Genomic DNA, 19,753 nt, shown 5'->3' with positions numbered 1-19,753 from the left:
CCCCGCACCCCCACCCAAAAAAAAATTTAAGTTTGTTTTTAAAAAATATTTTCAATTTCAAAATTTCATTTTTTCACCCTAGCCTCGACCCCCCACGCACCCACTCCCCTACCAGCCCCCCACCCCCCCTCCAAAAAAAATCTAAGTTTGTTTTTAAAAAATATTTTCAACTTCAAAATTTCAATTTTTCACCCCTACCCTCGACACCCCGCACCCACCCCCACCCCCAAAAAAAATTTAAGTTTGTTTTTAAAAAATATTTTCTATTCTAGTATAAATAAAAGATATTTCTCAAAAACATTTTTTCATTCATAAATTAAACACTAAAAATCTTTTTCGAAAAATGTTTTCTACTCACCAACCAAACATGAGAAAATAAGTCAAAAAAATCAACTTATTTTCCAGGAAAACAGTTTCCTTCATACCAAACACACCCTTAGTGGAGTGCCTGAAGTAGGATGTAATTTGGCAAACCAAGAAGGAACCTTGCTGGGCAACGCTAGGGCTACTAATAGTGAGGCTACCATCCCCAGGATTGCACCAGCTTCTACTACATTGCTTGCCACTTTCTCAAATAATAGTCAACTTGAGGTTGCTTCGGTATGGAAGAAAGTTAGCAGAAACCAAACTCCTCCAACTATAAAGCTTCCATGTAGAGTTTCATATTATGTGCTCATTTTTCAAAAGAAGGGAAAAAAGATATGGAGAAAAGCAAGTTTCTGACAAGTCTAGTAATTCTAATACTTGTGTTGCCATATGCAAATGCAACCTTGCCAGGGCCTAAAGCTAAGAAGCACTTCGTGTTGGTTCATAGGGGAAGCCATGGAGCCTGGTGCTGGTATAAGATTGTGGCATTGATGAGATCTTCAGGGCATAGTGTCACAGCTATTGACTTGGCGGCTTCAGGTATCAATCCCAAGCAGGCCCGTGAAGTCCCACATTTGTCCGATTACTTTAGTCCCCTAATGAAGTTCATGGTTTCACTTCCTGCACATGAAAAAGTGGTCCTTGTAGGCCATGAATTTGGTGGCTTTGCCATTTCTAAAACCATGGAAAGCTTTCCGGAAAAGATTTCAGTTGCTGTATTTGTCACTGCTCTAATGCCTGGTCAAACTCTCAATGCAACCACCATCTACACCGAGGTTCCAATTTTTTATATTCCTAACTTTAGCCATGAGATGATCTGTTATGTTTGCTTACACTTTCACATATTTGAAACTAAATGTACTTTGTTACAGCTCTTGGCATTCACTGGTGTATTATCTGCACTTGATAATCGTGTTACTTATGATAATGGACCTACCAATCCTCCAACAACCTTGAGTTATGGTCCCAAGTACTTGGCAACTAAGTTTTACAATAAGAGTCCAATTCAGGTAACCAAAGCATAATACAAATATATAATTGAAATAGTCAAGTTCTGTTATTCTGAAAAAGTGAATGGACCTAAAGTGACTAATGACTTGCTTTGCCAAAAATTATTAGTAGGCAAACATTTAAACTAGTTTATCCAAATTATAGCTCTATTTGAGTACTTACCGCAGCATTGACATGAAACTGACTTAATTCAGTTATTTTCCATTCTTGATGTTAGGATTTCGTGCTGGCCACTACAGTCTTAAGGCCGATATACATATATAGTGTGGAAGATATTTCTAAGGAGATAGTCGTGTCAAGCAGAAGGTATGGATCAGTTAGGCGACTATTCATTGTTGCTGCTGATGATAACCTTCTGAAGAAGGAATTTCAAAAGTGGATGATTGAAAAGAATTCAGCAGATGACGTGGAAGAGATCGAGGGCTCTGACCACATGATCATGATGTCTAAGCCCAAACAACTTTTTACTACACTTTTAAGCATATCTAACAAGTATAGCTAAGAGATCTTAATTAAGAAGAATAAGAGAAACAGGTGTAATTAAGGCTGAGAATAAAACTTCAGTCAATTCACATATCTGATGCATTGATATGACTATTTCAATTCTTCCATATAAGTCCTACTGCTGAGCTAGTTAGTTTGATATTTCAGTCAGTTTCTTTCAGTTGTTATTTCCTTTCATTGTAATTTCAGTATTTGGAATTGACATCAATAAACAACCTCTATGTCCTGTAACAACTTAATTTTAGTTCAAGATCAAACAGTTAAATTTCCAAGCTCACTCAGATAGGTGCACCCAATTATCAATGTAAGTGTGAGTTCACACATCTATATTTAATTATATTTTTACAAACTCTAACACTCCTTTATATGATCTAGGGATGGGAGAATGGGTCCATGAGAACCCGGGACCCCCCACCCCTATGAATACACTAGCCAATGCCTCAAATAATAGCCAGTGCGGTTGCCAGTTTTGCATGGAAATAAGTTATCCAAAAGTCAAACTCCTCTAAAAAAAATATCAAATGCCTCAAATAATAGCCAACGTGGAGTTGCATCTGCATGGAAGTAAGTTAGCACAAACCAAACTCCTCTAATTATATATAAAGTTTCCTTGTATGGTTTGAAACCATCTGCTCATTCTTAAAAAAAAAGAAAAGGAAAGAAGATATGGAGAAAAGCAAGTCACAACATAAAGCTAAGAAGCACTTTGTGCTTGTTCACGCGGCATGCCATGGAGCCTGGTCCTGGTACAAGATTGTGGCACTGCTGAGATCTTCAGGGCATAATGTCACAGCTCTGGACTTGGCTGCTTCAGGAATCAACCCGAAACAGACCTTGGAAGTTCCACTTTTTTCTGATTACTTGATTCCGCTAATGGAGTTCATGGCTTCTCTTCCTGCACATGAAAAAGTAGTTCTTGTAGGCCATAGCTATGGTGGACTCGCCATTTCTAAAGCCATGGAAACCTTTCCAGAAAAAATTTCAGTTGCTGTATTTGTCAGTGCTCATATGCCTGGTCCAAATATCAATGTTACCACAATCTACAGTGAGGTAGCGATGTTCCATATTTCCAATAATTAGCAAAGAGATGATCTGTTATGTTTATGCAACTAGCTTTTACATGTTTGAAACTAAAAATACTTTGTTACAGTTATTCAAGTCAATATCTCAACCTGATAATCGTATTATATACGATAATGGGCCTACAAATCCTCCAACCACCTACATCCTAGGTCCAAAGTACATGGAAACTGATGTTTACCAGCGGAGCTCAATTCAGGTAAGCAAAGCATAATTCAAATATATAGCCAATAAGTTTTGTTATTCTGGTCATGAGAATGGCCCTAAAGTGACTCCTTTCGCCAAAAAATTACTGATCAAGTATTCAGGTACTTAATGGCGACAATAACTTAGAGCTCCATGGTTTAAATCGGGTTTTTTTCCTTGCTGGTGTTAGGATTTGGCGTTGGCCTCTACACTAGTAAGGCCAATAAGCTTTTACAGTGTGGAAGATGTTTCTAAGGAGATAGTTATTACAAACAAAAGGTATGGATCAGTTAGGCGAGCGTTCATTGTTGCTGTTGAAGATAAACTTTTGAAGAAGGAATTTCAATGGTTGATGATTGAAAAGAATCCACCAGATGAAGTGAAAGAGATCCAGGGCTCTGACACAATGATCATGATGTCTAAGCCGCAACAACTTTTTACTACTCTTCTGAGCATTGCTAACAAGTATTCCTAAGATCGAGCTGTTGATTATAAGAAGAATAAGTGTGAGAACAAAACTTCAGTCAATTCACATATCTGATGCATTTATATTACTATCTCAATTCTTCCATATAAGTCCTACTGAGCTAGTTAATTTGATATTTCAATTAGTCTCTTTCAGTTGTTATTTCCTTTCATTGTATTTTCTGTATTTGGAATTGACATCAATAAACAACCTATATGTCCTGTAACTACTCAATTTGGTTCAAGAGCAAACAGTAATTAAAATCTCATCAATGGGGACGAGGACATAATTTTTATCCGACCGAGTAATTTAAGTAAATCTTTTAGAAGAGTACAATTTTATTTTAATTGGGAACAATGAAAAGAACAATAATGGTAAATGAAAGTTCGTTACAAAAAACACCAAATTTTGAAAGTTCATTCCAAATAAACACTAAATTTGCAAACAAACGATTAACTTAAGCATAAAACGGTAACCACTGTCATCCTAGGTCCCAAGTTCTTGTCTGCTAGTGTTTACCATCTGAGCTCAATTAAGGTAAGCAAATCATAATAATACTGTCATTGAAATTAACTTCTGTTATTATCAGAATGGCCCTAATGTGACTTCTTTCGTCTGGAGGATTTTAATAGTCTATTCAATTATATTACTTAATCACTAGATCAACTTGCAATTTGGAACTGATTTAAATCGGGGTTTTCCCTTAATTCTTGGTGTTAGGATTTGGCCTTGGCCACTACACTAGTAAGGCCATTTTATTTATACCCTGTGGAAGATGTTGCTAAGGAGATAGTTCTTTCGAGGGAAAGGTATGGATCAGTTAGACGAGTGTTCATTGTGGTTGCTGAAAATAAAGGTCTGAAGAAGGACTTTCAACAGTTGTTGATTGAAAAGAATCCACCTGATGGCTCTGACCACATGACCATGATGTCTAAGCCCCAACAACTTTTTACTACCCTTCTGGGCATTGCCAACAAGTATACCTAATTAGAGCTGTTGATGATAAAGAAGAATAAGGGGACATTTGTAAGGCTGAGAACAGAACTTCAGTCAATTCACATATATGTGATGCATTTTATATGGCCATCTTAGTTCTTTCATGGGAATTCTAAGACCTTGCTAGTTAATTTGATATTTCAAACATTTTCTTTTGATTGTTGTTTCCTTTCGTTGTAATTTCAGTGTTTGGAATTAGCATCAATAAATAACCTCTATTTTCTGAAATTACTGAATTTTAGTTCAATTTGAATAAATCTCATCAATGGGAAGAGGATACACTATACAGATGTTGATACTGAAGAATCAGAACAATATGAATGAAAAATATGTTGTAGATGAACAAGAGCTTATTGATCTCATTGAGGCCATTTGCTGAGAAAAAGAAGTTCGTAGTACTGGTGGACTCTGGAGCAACCCACAACATTATAAATGAAAGAGAAAAAAATTAAGTAAATATATTAGGTGATGCAAGCAGCAAGATGGTAGTCCAATGAAGGCCACCTCAGAAACCTGTTCTAGTTGTCTTCTGCTAAAGTGCTGTTCAAATTTTTTATTTCTCTGTTAAACTTAAACTTCAAGATCAGATGATCACATAGTTTAACACTACTTACCCAAGACAATTATAGCATTTAGTGGAATGGATGTGGTAGGATATACTTTGGCAAACCAAGAAGGCTAAGGCACAAGCCTGGCCTTCTCAATGATGAAAAGGTACCTTGCTGGGCCAAGCATGGCTACTGATAGAGTGGCCACAATCTCCAGGCTTGCACCAGCCCCGCCTTCATTGCTTGCTCACTTCCTAAAATAATAGCCAAAAGTGGGGTTGCTTCTGAGTATTGCAAACAATAAGCGGGACATGTTTAAGGCTAAGAATGAAACTCCAGTTAATTCACCGATCAGATTTATTTTTTATTGCCTAGAGAATTAGTTCAACTGCCATCAGTCAAAATCAAGGATAAAAACTCGCAAGTTCAAACATAATTATAAGTCACACTGCTTGTGTTTCAAGACAGGAAGCACATTTGCTTGTAAATCAGAGAGTTCATAGCAAGACTAGTGGCTAACTTATCTAAAGTGGTGACCCTTGTTTTAATAGTCATTGACGCCTTCATAATGATCTAGAGAACGCAACATGCTGTAGAGTATTGCATGATCTTCAGAAGTCAATTTTAAAGCTTGGCAATTGCATATCAAGGCAAATTTGATCTTGGAGGCAGCTTTAGGTCTTCCCAATCTTCATCATCTATCTTGGAGAAGAAACGATCAACATCATCATCTCTAATTAGTTCCAGTCTGGAGGGCTCCCACTGAAAATATGTGAAAAGATAAGCACAAGAATGAAAGAAGCTCTCGATATCTAAATTCAGGATTATCCATGATCGAATGAATATAACACACCTTAGGATTTCTATCACTGTCAATGAATATGGCTCTGTATCCCTGCAGTAAAAGTGTCAGTCTTGTAATGCAGTAAAATGGGTGGCTGAAAGATGGCATATTCTACCTCAACAAAATCCTTGCTAAATTCTCCCCTCAACACATGACAAGCCATCCTATATTCACGGACAAGGCAACTACCAACACCTTGAAGCCTCCCTTCTCTTATCTGGAACAGAAAAAGGAAACTAATGACCAATCTGCAGATACTCTAGAACTCTCCAAAAATGTTGGGGGACCGTGTAGAAAGAGATTCAAGATGTGGTTGTGAGCAAGACCTCATCATATTTTTTATTTGAAGAACTTGCATCACCAGCAATACTAGCCTAGTATCAAATTTTAAAAATCTAAAATAAATAATATTAATCCAAGCATAAAATCCAAATGATCTTTCTGAGGTAGCGGTTACAAAAAAAAAAATGAGGCCCAAGGGTCACCATTTTAGATAAGTTAGCCAAGTTAGCTCGGTCTAAAAAAGGAGTTTTTTTTGTTCATAATTTAAAGGTTTTTAATTCAATAGAATTCCTCAGGGACAGCGACAAAGCCAACAGAGGTGAATATGAAAAGGTTGAGCCAGGAAAAGAGTGGACATATATTGTGGTTTACCAATGTTGTTATTATGGTACCATCTCATAAGACTGCAAAATCTGTATGGATATATGATTATATGAATAAGAAATATGATTTTGGTATTCATCTACCAACTCTTTCCATTATGCACAAAAATTCAACAGCAGTGCACATAAATACCTACAGTTCCCAGGATTATGCTGAAAAGAAAACCTGCTATCCTTATTGGATTAATGATAGCATAAAAGAACTGCATTAAAACCTTACACCTCAGGGTTAATTATATGCATTAACCTCCCCAATATCCAACCAAGCTAAGTATGTTTCCTTTATTAATAACTAGAGATATGACATTTTGCTGTATTTCTTCATACATGACCAATTTCTGATCAACCTGAAGAAAGAATGGTACAGAAGTTTAGGTAACAAAGTAATGGTATCACAAGGTATTGATTGACTTACTGATCTCAAGGAAATTTTAAGGCTTGTAGGGGATGCTTTCTTCAGCGATTGAATGGCTGAAGAGATCCATTCATCCTTCTTGTCCAAAGCCTCACTTTCCTATTAAAAATTCATGCATAGTTCTTACAAAGTATTTTAGTAACTAATATTATCAGAACTTTACAAAGTAATTTCACCACAGGAAAAAAGAGGATACATCAAACGACCATCCATCTCCCAAACGTACAAGAGTAGATATGATTTCTTCAATTGTCCTTCGAGAGAAACAGTGATTAATAATCTTCATCCTACATGCATAAAATTGCAGAAAGTAAAACCGGTCATGAAAATCCAAAGACTACAGGTTTGTTTTAATTGAACAATATTTTTCCTAGAGAAGATGGAAACTTTGGAATGCTATCCCTCATCTTAAGCTTCTAATGGCGATACAAAGTAGAGGAAAAAAAGTCCTAAAACAACAGAAGAAAAATAACATGAGAGCAAAATAAAAATGAAGGGCATAGATGATGACTTCTGTGATATGCCATCAATATTATGTTCTTTAATAAGTTCAAACAATCACCTCTAGGCACTGGGACTGTGTTTAGAAGGTAAGCTTCCAATAAATCAGCAAGAAAAAAAACATCATAATAGAGATACTAAATGAACTCACTTGTGACAAGGACTTTCTTCTTTCAAGTTTGGTATGTGGGAGAAGCAACTTATGATAGCAGATATAGCATCTGGATCACTCTTATTGACTTTAACTAGTGCTTGTTCTAAAAGTGGCAATTTCTGTGAACAGAAGGAAGAGACAAAGGATTGAAATTAGATCAGAAACAGGAGAAATGAACAAATAAGCAAATACTATGCAATCTGATGTATATCGAGATCAATGAACCACATTTTAGATGTGCCAATACAATTCAGGAAGGCCTTCTACACCCCCAAATGCAAATTATAGCTCAAATATCTACTAGTGACTAAATGAAGATTCCAAAAATCCATCTAAGAACACCATTCCAAGCATGGCTGACAAAATCCAAATTCCAACAAGCGTGCTTAGCTTGGAACTGCAGGGAATTTTTCTCCAAGTACTTTGACTTCATATTTATTGGTACCCAATTACCATAAAAAAAAAATCAATATGCACATTGTATTCTTCATGATACATCTATAAAGCTCTATTAATCATATTATATTATAAGTGGGAAGCTTCTATGTCAAAAGTTGAATTACAAAAATGTCCTTATAATATCATAATATTTATGGACAAAAATGTAAATATACATTAAATATTAATAAAAATTATTGTATTTTCTATTAAACACTATTATTACATATTTATGAACAAAAATATAAATACACATTAATTATAATAAATATCCTAATATATTTTTAATAATAATATTAATATTCTAAAAATGGAGAACTCACAATCTATGACATGAATTAATATAGATACAATGAATATTTGTACAATTGGATTATATCCTATTAAATGACAAAAAGGAAATCAAAAAGTTTGGCAACAGTTAAAATGACCCTCAAGTGTACTTCAGTTACTCCTACCGTGCAAAGTTATAAAAATTCTCAGATAAATTATATTCATAAAATTATATTAAATGCTAAGTTATTGCTTCAATAAATACTTACTATGGAAGCTTGCAATCGTTTAAACTTTTGATTTTCTTCTGTTATAATTAGCACAAACTAATGATGAATTACATACTTGGTAAATTAATTATATATATATATATATATATATATTAAAAGTGGGAGCAAAAAAAAGTTATTATTCATAAATAATAATTAATAACCATAATAATAATGAATCAAAAGTTAGTTTACCATTTTATCCGAGTAAAAGCAAATATTCATTTGAATAACTTTTGTTTACATAAGAAAATATAACAAAATTCATTAACCCCTCAAATTCAATGAATCCAAATACTATATATGTTTTCTGAAAATGCTTACTGCCATAATTTTATTTATCTCTTTCACCTTCTCCTTCACTACATGTTTAGAGGAACAAAAACGTTTGGTGAGGGTGAGGAAGACATTGTGTAACAACAATTAATTATGGTCAGGTAACATGTGTATAAGTTCCCTAAATTATTTTACCCATTAAATTTTATTTCTTTCATCTTCCATAGAGTCTTTTTACATTTTTCATTTATATTAATATTAAATTTCTTGATTTTTACTGGTTGTACATAGGTATAGTTTTATCTTCTCCATGATATTTATTATGGTCAATCTTTTAATATTCTTTAAAATACTCTTCATAAGGTGTGTTTGTCCCATTATTCCATTTGCTTTCTCTCAGTTAAATTTCTCCTCCAAGAAGAGTCTACTTCAGGTAAATCTATTCCGATTGATTTAGCTACAAATATTTACCACTTTTTGTATTATTGCTAAGCTAGCAACATATTCACTTCTTTTAGTATAATATGTATTTCTGAAAAGTTTATGTTGTAATAAAACTCAAATTCAGAGAGAAGTAATTGATCCGTGAAATCCTTTGCATATTTGAACTTGAAGTGTGGACATGGACTATGTTTGGAGCACACAGGTTCACATTTGACTGTGTGTTTGCGTAGTTTAAAATTGTATGGAATACACGTGCAAAGCACGTGTCCAAGGACTAGTTAATTAATATGTAGGAAAAGAAACAACAGAAGATTAATTATTACAGGCATGAAACTACTGACTTGATGCTGCCGCAACCAAACTAAGTAGAACAATTAGCAGATAACAGCATAGTCAACTGGAGAGTTAACATCGAGCACATAGGTACATACCTTATCTAGAATACATTGGCTAAAGTGCAACTCAAAATTAAGAACCATGCTCCCAATTACATTAGATGAAATGTCTTAAGAGAACATAACTAAAAAGATTTTTAAGACCTGTATAGCAGACAGCAGATAAGAGTAACGTCTTAACACCATAAGCCTGACATCTTCAGATAGACAGTGGACTGGCAATTTAGTTCTTACATGTAAAGGGGCATATCAGTGTTGCCGTTGTGATAACATACTGAACAGTTTACACATAATAGTAACAGGAACCTAATTGATTTCCTATAGAAGCAATTGTAAATGGGCATAACATGCTGAAGATTGAGGTAGTATACATCTGATGATACAAAGTGGGTTGCAAGACCACAAGCAAGCATTTCAGCTCCATCCAACCTAGAACCAGTAAGACCAGCATATTCCCCTGTCAAAGAGTATCAAAATTAGCTAATGGAAAACAAGACATAATATTTGTACGTACAAATTCCTTGGGCATCATTGACAACGTAGAAATGGTCTTCCAAAATAATAGCAACATAATCAGAATAAATGGATTCACGGAAGAAAAAGGAAGGATAATATTTCTAAATAAAATCCGGTATAATTCATTAAAACACGTCAGCGATTTTATTAAAACCCCAATTTTCAAATATCCTTGTAGAGAAGATTCTATACATGTCTTCAAAGGATATTTTACATTTGTCATGATTTAAAGAAATTCAGGGATCACCATGAGAAGTTGAAAACTAAAGTTGATTTCTATAATAACTAAAACTTCAAAATTCAGCATAACTGTGAAAACTAAGGCTAAGTATCTGTAGGGAGAAAGTTTCATAGACACTTCTATGTGAAAAGGATTGACCTTAGTTTGTGTAATGAGGAAACAAGATCAATGAATGGAAAATGGTGAAAAGTAGATAATAATGTCCAGAAAACTCAGAATAGAAGACCTATCTTTTGAACATAATTGCTGCTGCTTTTAAATGGGGCATGTGCAGCAAGTTTTTGAACATCTTTTACAGGAGCAAAAGACCTAGCTTCTGCTTTTAGCTCTTTATATTAATTTTCATTGTAAAGATATCGTGGATGAAGCAGCACAATAAATGCAAAGTATCTGAGCTAACATTTCTCTTAAGATATCCTCACCTAGTGGAGCTCGAGGAACCAGGTAGTCACTTAAATTTCAAACAATGAAAAGTAGCAGAGAACTCCACAATGAAACTTGAGTGTATTACAGCAGTAGCAGTAATTTTCTTTATAACTATGAACAATATAATGTGGCTAGTGAAATTACCAAAGAATCCTGGAAGTCTTGATAAAAAGTAAGAGGCGCCTACATCAGGAAAGTGTCCCAAATCTGCTTCAGGCATAGCAAATACCTACAGAGAAACATACATAAATATTACATTGGACATGAAGTTTCTGGCATCCGATTACACATAGCAACCAGTATGAATAAAGTACATATTACTGTCTAAGAAAAATAAACCCTCAAGGCAAATCCAAGGTACAAACTAAAGCTCATGAAGATTTACAGTTTGTACGGTTTTCCTCTAACTTTGCTCTAGTTATGCTAGAGCCTCTTTATATGAAGAAAGTTAAAAATAAATAAATTATGAAGGCTCTGAGACATAGTACAAAAAGTTCTGCTGGATATATCCTTCAATTCCAAACTGTAAGAACTCCAAGAGCTATTTTGCTTCAGCTATTCCACATGAACATTCATTTATTTATTGGCTTAATCCCTAAAAGAGAAGATATAAATAGACAAATTTGAAGCAAACCACAAAGAATGTGGCAAAGATCAAATACAAAAGGGTAAACAAGACAACGAGATTAATCTACTACTCAAGTAGAGGCAATACCGACTTTTCTGTTGCAACTCGAAATCTACCATGTATAGAAGCACCAGCTCCGCCTCCCATGACAATTCCATTAAGGATGGAAATCTTCAATGGGTAGTCCAAACAAGATTAAGGAAAATCTCAACGAAAGTTATATCACAGAACTAAAATTAGACATCAATTTAATTTAACCTGGGTTTTGCTATACGTTGCCATCACATAGTTCAAGGTGTACTGCTTTTGGAGAAAATTAGCACAGATTTTCCAGTTACCTGATAAGCATGAGTATATATAAATATGTCCGAGAAGTCATAGGGGTTAGTGACAGAAGGTTCAAAACTCTGTGGATAATGGGCCTACTTAGTACTTACTAGCCTTCCCACGCTTGAATACCACCAGGCTTTTGTTTGCAGCAAAGGTTTGAATCTGTGACATGTGCCTAACCCACACGACATGTGTAGTGCGCTTAGCACTAGACTAAAGTCTTGGGGGCCATTTGTAGTGATATTTTAAAGTTTTCTTTGATTTTGGGATACTTGGAAAGAAAGGGCCTACTACTTTTTGCCTCCCCTTTGGACTTGAACCCGAGACCTCATTATTCTCCTCTCACTTCATTGACCACTAGATCACACCCTTGAGTGGACATTAGCTATTACTATATATTGATTGCTAAAAAACTAATCTCTCAGGAAACTGAGAAACAAGATGGGAGTTGCCAGGTTAAGAGCAAAACTAGTACAAAGATATGGACTTGGACAAATTTTGAGCTTATGAGATTGAAAGAAATTACTAGAGGAGTTAAACTTCAGATCACATGGATCCAATTTTAAATGCCATCTATAGACTGTGTTTGACAAGATACTACCAATTTAGCAAATACTTACCAGGATTCTGAAAACAAAGTGAAACATCACCACCAGCACAAAAAGCCCTTCCTTGTCCCTGGAAAATATTGATACAAGAAAAGTAGTAACAAGAAGAGCACTATATACAGGGGAATTAATAAAACTTTGAAGCACACAACCAGAGCTTGTGACTAAAACCATAAAACATAAAACTGCATACACTACTAAAAAATCACTATTTTCCCATTGAAGTTCCCCACATAAAAATGCTCAATGGTTATTACCACAAGATATTTGATTGAATCAGTGGAAAAGAAAAAATAGTAGTTTTTTCATATGGAAAAATTAGGAAGCTTTCCAATATTTCAGTGAGAATCTATTTCCACCATGCATTTTCCCAATGAGCTGGTTCGATGGGAAAATCATGTTCTATAACAAAAAAAATTCCATTGATTCGCAATGGGAAAAACCTCTGGTTATAGTAGTGAAAAAATAAGATACGTAGTCTTACAGGCAATAATAACTATTTAATACAATTTCTAACAGACTCTTGATTTTATTTCAACAAAATCATTTTGGTGAACAGTTTTTAGATAATGTGGACTGTTCCAATTGTTAAGAAACACAAACCTAATACATGCCGAGGATAACTAGATTGGTCAGAATCAGTGAGATACCAACTCAAAATCAATGCAACTCTGCCTGCATGTAGTCTCTAAATATTTTTGTGGGCAAAATCCATCATCAGGTTACCAAGTTTCCCTCATGTTAAGCTATGACAGGAAACTTAATTATTACAGATCCTCTTACTACTGAAAATACCTTTAATATTATCATCTTCACATTAGGATCTTCTTCACTGGCATAGAAAAGTTCTGTAAGCCGAGATATCTGGACAAACAAATAAGTTTGAGGGAACAATTATGACTTATATCATGTCACCATATGTCAAATCAATTTCATTAGGAAACCAGAAATTTACTCAAATATCCTGTGACATGAGGATTGTATGAATAAAAAGCTCACATGTTCACCAAGTAAATATAATAAGAATAACCTATTCCATATAATTGCATGAGAATACAAAACATGAATCCAATATGAAATTAGGGTGTTATAGCTATCATTATCACGAGCAAGCAACAGATTCATGCTTGCTTTTCAAGTTCCACAGTGATTCAGTGTCATTAGGTACTTTTTTTTCTTTTTAATAATAAGACTATGGTTTATACGCAAACCAAAAGGCAAAATTCCATTAGACCAACTTAATGAAGATAATATAACAGAGTTGCATGTCAGTACATTCTTTAACTAGTACAGTGAGCAAAAAACATTTAAAATTTAGCAAGTTCCACTCTTCCGTCAAACTCTGTTGAAAAATTGACCTATTTTGAATCCTCTAATCTACTCCTCTTCTTGATGAATTTCCCATGTAATTTGGATTTTGAATTTTGAGAAGAAAAATGAGTTTGTTTAATAGTAGAAAGGAATACCTCTTGAGATAATATTGTAGGGTTTGTGATTTTGACAGCAATGTTACCCTAGTCAAATTCCTCTCAAAGATAGCTTGATATATACTCCCTATATCGGATAGATTCCCCCTCCAATTGCAAAGCAGCCACCCCAATTTTTCTTCCACAGGAACACTCTCCATAGAAAACAACTGTCAAGAATTCCATCATGGAGTGAAATTCGAGTGGTCGGAATGGTAACTGTTAGGGCTTCTTCTCCTCTCTCTTAGAAAATGAGAAACTGGAAAATTATTATTATTAGTAATGTAAGCAACCAACTCAAATCTCAATTTTGTATTCTTGTCCCCTACCATTTTTTCAACTGTCAAAATCTCCTAGATTCCTGAGAATTCACAATTTCACTTTCAAAGTTCCATTGGAGAGAGTCAACTGAACGGAAGGAAGGAGAGAGAAAATCAACGACGATAGGGAAAACGTCATTCATGGTAATCGACGGGTCGTGATGCCCTCCGGATGGCTGACCCGAACCCATCTGAGCATTCGGATTCGGATTCTACTGTTTCCCCTATGGTCAAAAGTATGGATCTCACGCTACCTCTGTTGTATGAGTTCTTTTTATTTTTATATAAATAATTATGATTTTTTTTGTAAAATATAAATTTATCTATTTATCTATCTATATATATCTAATCTAAAATTGAATATAAAAAAAGGTGATGTGACACATTTCTATTACTATAACAAAAAAATAATTTAACGGCAATAAATATTAACAAAAAATGGTAAAGTCATTTATCGGCATTAATTAATTGTCGTTAGATCCAATATCGTTATAGGTTTTAAAAACATTTAAATTATATCTAACTATATTTAGCGATAATTAAACTATTATTGCTAATTAATTACCGCTAAAGATCATTTTTGATGTAATATATTCAACATCCTTATTTATCTTCTTCTTTTTTGTCAATTTTTTTATTTTTTCATCCATTCATTCTTTTAATTTAATTATTTAAATAAATTTCAAATGTCTCTCATCTCACGCAGTTCGATACATTAAATCAAATCTATTTGCACTAAAGTCTAAAACATTTTTTTTTTATCAATAGTAATTATTCTACTTATTTCTAACATGTTTTCACCTCTTCATTCATGATTAGTTATCAATTTCTGTAGAAACATGATTAGGCTGTCAAACGGTAAAACATGAAGAGGTTATAGTACATTTATCGTAAAGTATTTCCATTTAATCTATATGATCCTATTTCGACAAGAATGTAACCAAAAAAAACAAACTATAAAGTTGTTATGATATTTTTGTTGTATAATCCTCGATTTTATTTTTATTTTTATAGTTTTTCAGGAAAAAAATATATGATCTTTAATTATCGAATGCGATTTTTTGAAAACATCTAACATGATACAAATTTGGATTGATTGAGGTTGTGAATTGAATATTAGATGATAATATGAAAAAATGAATTTCCAATGGCTATAAAAGGGTAAAATAAAAAAGTTAACAAAATATTTAAATATCATTTTCGTTATAGATTCTTTTTAAAAGAGAACAGGTAAAATATTTTAAGAACAGCTCAATTTCGAAAGGTATACAGTACTTGTTTTGTCATCTTACTTTGCAGTTTGCTCATAAGAAGCTGAGAGCCACATAACATTGCATGCTTATATGCTATTTTTATGTAATTCAACAAGTAATATTTTGAATGTATATGTTGTGAATCAAGTCGATTTTGTACGGGCTTATGTGTTAGAAGTGGTGAATAGGGCTGATCTAGATGGGATTATTGGACCAAGCAAAATACTAGAGAGTTTTATTTGGGATCCAAACCCAATTATCAATCAGTTAAATAGGAATAGGGGTTAGACAGAAGAGTTATGCGTATAGTGAAGAAACTATTTTTTCCTCTCATCTTATTTCTAGAGTCTTAACTTCTCATCTCCATTTTTATCTCTATCTTTAGTTACTTGTTATTTCAGTACTTCTCTTTGCAGTTCAAGTGTTGTTATTAGAATTTAGCTATCAACGATTATGTAAAGAGTTTGTGTTGAGAATTCAGATTTGTTTCAGTATACTTGTTTTGTAATCTTACTTTGCTAGTAAGAATCATCTTACAATAGATCAACGTAGTAACCCATGATAAAATCATTAAGAAATATTTTGTGCGAAACACGAATAAATTAAGACACAAAGAAATGATCATTTGATAAGAATTAATCATTTGGAACAAGGAAACTAGCACTGCAGTAACCAAAATATAGTAAGTTCATATTTGTCATACCATTTGCAAAGAAAGTGCATTCAACTTCTTTGGCCTATTTAATATGAATGTTCTAACACTTCCAGTCTCCTCCACCAAAACCTGAAAATCAAAATAACAGTTAAAAAGGGGGGTTTAAATGCATTTGGCCGTTGGAACTAAAATAATTTCATTCGCTAGTTAATATACACTAATTATAGATAAAATATGTATATGATCATTAATATAATTATATTTGTCGACTATTATTTTAATAATTTGGTGCGTAACTATATAGTGTGTGATTAATAATTAACAAAGTGGAAGACTAAAAGTTGAGTGATGAGAGTAGAATAGGATATATTGCACCTCATCGGTTCCGCCATTGTTAGAAGAGGTTTGAGCCATAATGCTTTTCAGTTTCTTTGAGAATTTGAGACTGATTAAATGGAGGAAAGTTAGTGAGAAGGCCATTCAAGTGTTGAATTTAAAGAAAAGAAAAGAAAAAATATACGTGGTCCTAATTTGATGACCCATTTATTTGTCCTAATGTAATTATAAGTATAGTATTTGGTTGCATAAGAGTAATTATATAATTAAATTTAATTTTAAAATAAAAACAATAATTATAAAAAAAAAAATATAGAAGTTTATAGTTGACAAATAAGTGCATCTTGCCTCTAGAGTCTTGTGTGATAAGAAGGTACCACCTAAACTTAAAAGTAAGTTTTACAGAATGGTGGTTAAACCGTTCTTGTTATATGGGGTAGAGAACTAGCTAGTTAAGGATTTTACATATTTTTGTTACTTAATGAACAAAGATCTACAAAGTCAGATCTTAATCAGAAAAGAAGGAATCTCCCGAGTCATGATGAATCTTAGTAGCACATTAAGGTCTGGGGTTCACTTGGGCTTGTATAAGTTAATTTGTAGGTTTGAAAGTTTTCGCCATTACAATATCGACCAAATAGATAAGTAATTTTGAACTCGAAATCATTATTTGAGTGATTTGTCTTTTTGTTCCCTTTGTGACTTGAACTCACAAAGTTAGGGTTAGAGGTATTAGAAGGCATTTATCACTCGAAGAACTCCTCTCGTCTGAATTAATTCATTTTAATTGTATGCTCTAAATAAATTACGATGAATTCTATCACACACACGTCAACTGGCGGTGGAGCCTTCACTAATCCAACTTGATTTTCTAATCACGTGATTTACACCCAAAGGGGAGATACATGTTCAATAATTGGTATTCCCTCTAGTAACTAATGTTCAATAATTGTTTCAGATTAGGACAAATCAATTACAAAGACTTTTAAAAAGAAAAACACCTCTTCGTCCTTTTTTTCCCCTCAAGTTTCCCGTTTTATGATATTTCTTGTCTTTATGAAATAAAGCAAACTTATTTTGACAATTTCTGGATATATTATATAGTCGCGTGTTTGTGTTTTTTCGTCTCTTGTTATATATATTTAGAGTGAATAAATATTTGAGTTTTTAACTTGTTTTAAAAAGATTTCAGTCATACAAATAAGGGAAAAAGGATAAATATACCCTCGAACTATCGTAAATGGTATGCAAATACTCTCCGTCAAACTTTTGGACATTGGTGCCCCTGCCGTTCAAAACCTAGAACATATATACCCTCTATACACGTGTCATAATCTTATCCACCGATCCGACATTTATCGACGGATAAGATTACACCACGTGTCTCTATTTATATGCTCTAGTTTTTTTACGGCAGGGGCACCAATGTCCCAAAAGTATGACGGATGTATATATTCATAATATCTACTAATTTGGTCCTTAAGAATTCTATCTACATGAAAAAATTCTAATCAGAATCACATATATTGTGCACTAAATCCTACTAATTAAAAACACCAATTCCAAAAGAAGTAGTAGTAAATCAAATGAGCTAGCTGTGGTGAAGTATTGAACTTGAACACAGAGAGTTCAAAGCTTGGATCTACCGACAAATACAATAGCCTGACGTCTACATAGCACGAATCAAACTCCTTGAATTATAAAGCTGCCTAGTAATGAATGGTTCCTTCTTCAACAGAAAAATAAACGAAGATATGGAGAAAAGCAAGTCGCACTTTGTGCGTTCTAGTTCATACTGCATTCCACGGAGCCTGGTGTTGGTACAAGATTGATGACATCTTCAGGGCATAATGCATGTAACAGCTCTTCACTCAGGGATCAACCCCAAACAGGCCCTTGAAATCCCAAATTTTTCTGATTACTTAACTGAGTTCATGGCTTCACATAAAAAAATAATTCTTGTAGGTCATGCCTTTGGTTTCTAAAGCCATGGAGACCTTCCCAGAAAAGATTTCAGTTGCTGTATTTCTCGGTGGTCCAAATATCGATGCAACCACCGTCTATACTGAGGTACCAATTTTCCATATTCATAACCACCGTTCGTTTGTTTAAACTTTAATTTGAAACTAAATATATATATACTTCATTATAAGCGGCCAGTGCAGTGATAGGTAAACTTGATAATTGTGTTACATACGACAATGGACCCAAGTACTTGGCAACTAATATTTACCATCTCAGCCCAATTGAGGTAAGAAAATCATAATATATAATTGCAACAATTGAAATAGCAAATAAATGCTGATCACTGACTGAACTGATCATTTAAAGTTGTTTTTTTTCTTCTTCTTGGTGTTAGGATTTGGCGCTGGCCACTACTCTAGTAAGGCCAGTTTATTTATATCCTGCGGAAGAAATTTTTAAGGAGATAGTTCTTTCAAGCAAAAGGTATGGATCCGTTAGGCGAGTGTTCATTGTTGCTGCTGAAAATAATGCCCTAACGAAGGAATTTATAAAGTTGATGATTGAAAAGAATCCACCTGATGAAGTGAAAGAGATCCAGGGCTCTGACCACGTGACCATGATGTCTAAGCCCCGACAACTTTTTACTACTTTTCTGAGCATCGCTAACAAGTATAGCTAAAGAGCTGTTAATTAAAAAGAACAAAGGGGGCAGGCTTAAGGCTAGAATAAAACTTCAGTCAATTCACATATTTGATTGTTATTTCCTACGTAATTTGATAGTTCGATCATTTTCTATCGGTTGTTATTTCCTTCATTGTAATTTTTGTGTTTGGAATTGACACTAATAAACGACTTCTATTTCCCTAATTATTGATTTTTTGTTCAAGACCAAACAATTATATCTCATCAATGTGGAGGAGGAATAGAAGTTGATACCAAAGAAGAAGTGTTGAAAATCTTACAGAAAATACTTGGCCATACCAGAACTCTTTATAGCTTAAGGATATTTCATCCCACAGAATGGTTAAGGTCTGATTATATATAACCGACCAGACAATTTTTTTAATGAAAGAGTTGTACACATCTAGCCAGCTATCGAAATAAGAAAAAGGAAAAATAAAAAGAGAACACGAAACTTCCTTTTTGGTGGCATACCTTCCTTTTTGCTTAAAAATGGA

General features: G+C 33.8%; 3 protein-coding genes and 1 pseudogene across 7 annotated transcripts; 3 read left to right on the top strand and 1 right to left on the bottom strand.

The window, feature by feature from the left end:
- Nucleotides 1-631: 631 nt before the first annotated feature.
- On the top strand, nt 632-2,001 carry LOC102588671 (salicylic acid-binding protein 2-like). The gene is made up of 3 exons (XM_006346425.2): nt 632-1,142; nt 1,239-1,376; nt 1,595-2,001. The coding sequence occupies exons 1-3, from the start codon at nt 702-704 to the stop codon at nt 1,877-1,879; spliced, it is 864 nt and encodes a 287-aa protein (XP_006346487.1). The 5' UTR covers nt 632-701; the 3' UTR covers nt 1,880-2,001.
- A 460-nt stretch (nt 2,002-2,461) lies between these two features.
- Nucleotides 2,462-3,829, top strand: LOC102588339 (polyneuridine-aldehyde esterase-like). The gene is made up of 3 exons (XM_015308228.1): nt 2,462-2,931; nt 3,032-3,160; nt 3,338-3,829. The coding sequence occupies exons 1-3, from the start codon at nt 2,548-2,550 to the stop codon at nt 3,620-3,622; spliced, it is 798 nt and encodes a 265-aa protein (XP_015163714.1). The 5' UTR covers nt 2,462-2,547; the 3' UTR covers nt 3,623-3,829.
- Nucleotides 3,830-5,505: 1,676 nt separating this feature from the next.
- Nucleotides 5,506-14,631, bottom strand: LOC102587693 (3-hydroxyisobutyryl-CoA hydrolase 1-like). 5 transcript variants are annotated; one of them, XM_006346422.2, is made up of 14 exons: nt 14,376-14,630; nt 14,047-14,305; nt 13,376-13,444; nt 12,593-12,650; nt 11,901-11,980; nt 11,730-11,813; nt 11,159-11,243; nt 10,203-10,288; nt 7,734-7,855; nt 7,278-7,368; nt 7,082-7,180; nt 6,117-6,218; nt 6,011-6,052; nt 5,507-5,919 (listed from the first exon to the last, which is right to left on the bottom strand). In XM_006346422.2, the coding sequence occupies exons 3-14, from the start codon at nt 13,388-13,390 to the stop codon at nt 5,803-5,805; spliced, it is 981 nt and encodes a 326-aa protein (XP_006346484.1). In that variant the 5' UTR covers nt 13,391-13,444; nt 14,047-14,305; nt 14,376-14,630; the 3' UTR covers nt 5,507-5,802. The 5 variants fall into 5 exon arrangements, with proteins under 5 accessions (XP_015163788.1, XP_006346484.1, XP_015163786.1 ...); XM_015308300.1 differs by lacking the exons at nt 14,047-14,305; nt 14,376-14,630 and adding an exon at nt 13,856-14,036; XM_015308301.1 differs by having other exon boundaries at nt 5,509-5,919; nt 7,308-7,368; nt 14,047-14,630.
- A 3,733-nt stretch (nt 14,632-18,364) lies between these two features.
- On the top strand, nt 18,365-19,254 carry LOC102588011 (esterase PIR7B-like; annotated as a pseudogene).
- The last annotated feature ends 499 nt before the right edge of the window (nt 19,255-19,753 follow it).

Source organism: Solanum tuberosum, unplaced genomic scaffold (assembly GCF_000226075.1).
Source record: "Solanum tuberosum cultivar DM 1-3 516 R44 unplaced genomic scaffold, SolTub_3.0 scf00073, whole genome shotgun sequence".
Lineage (NCBI taxonomy): Eukaryota > Viridiplantae > Streptophyta > Magnoliopsida > Solanales > Solanaceae > Solanum > Solanum tuberosum.
Note: the sequence above shows the minus strand (reverse complement) of the source record. Positions and strands in the feature narration are given on the sequence as shown.

Excerpts from the sequence above, each read along its gene's own strand:
- LOC102588339 (XM_015308228.1), top strand. The coding sequence starts at position 2,548 with ATGGAGAAAAGCAAGTCACAACATAAAGCTAAGAAGCACTTTGTGCTT. Across the intron at positions 2,932-3,031 it reads TTACCACAATCTACAGTGAG|TTATTCAAGTCAATATCTCA; the intron begins GTAGCGATGTTC and ends ACTTTGTTACAG. Across the intron at positions 3,161-3,337 it reads ACCAGCGGAGCTCAATTCAG|GATTTGGCGTTGGCCTCTAC; the intron begins GTAAGCAAAGCA and ends TGCTGGTGTTAG.
- LOC102587693 (XM_006346422.2), bottom strand. Across the intron at positions 10,289-11,158 it reads AAGACTTCCAGGATTCTTTG|GGGAATATGCTGGTCTTACT; the intron begins GTAATTTCACTA and ends ACTCTTTGACAG. Across the intron at positions 7,181-7,277 it reads GAGATGGATGGTCGTTTGAT|GAAAGTGAGGCTTTGGACAA; the intron begins GTATCCTCTTTT and ends AATTTTTAATAG.
- LOC102588671 (XM_006346425.2), top strand. The coding sequence starts at position 702 with ATGGAGAAAAGCAAGTTTCTGACAAGTCTAGTAATTCTAATACTTGTG. Across the intron at positions 1,143-1,238 it reads CAACCACCATCTACACCGAG|CTCTTGGCATTCACTGGTGT; the intron begins GTTCCAATTTTT and ends ACTTTGTTACAG. Across the intron at positions 1,377-1,594 it reads ACAATAAGAGTCCAATTCAG|GATTTCGTGCTGGCCACTAC; the intron begins GTAACCAAAGCA and ends TCTTGATGTTAG.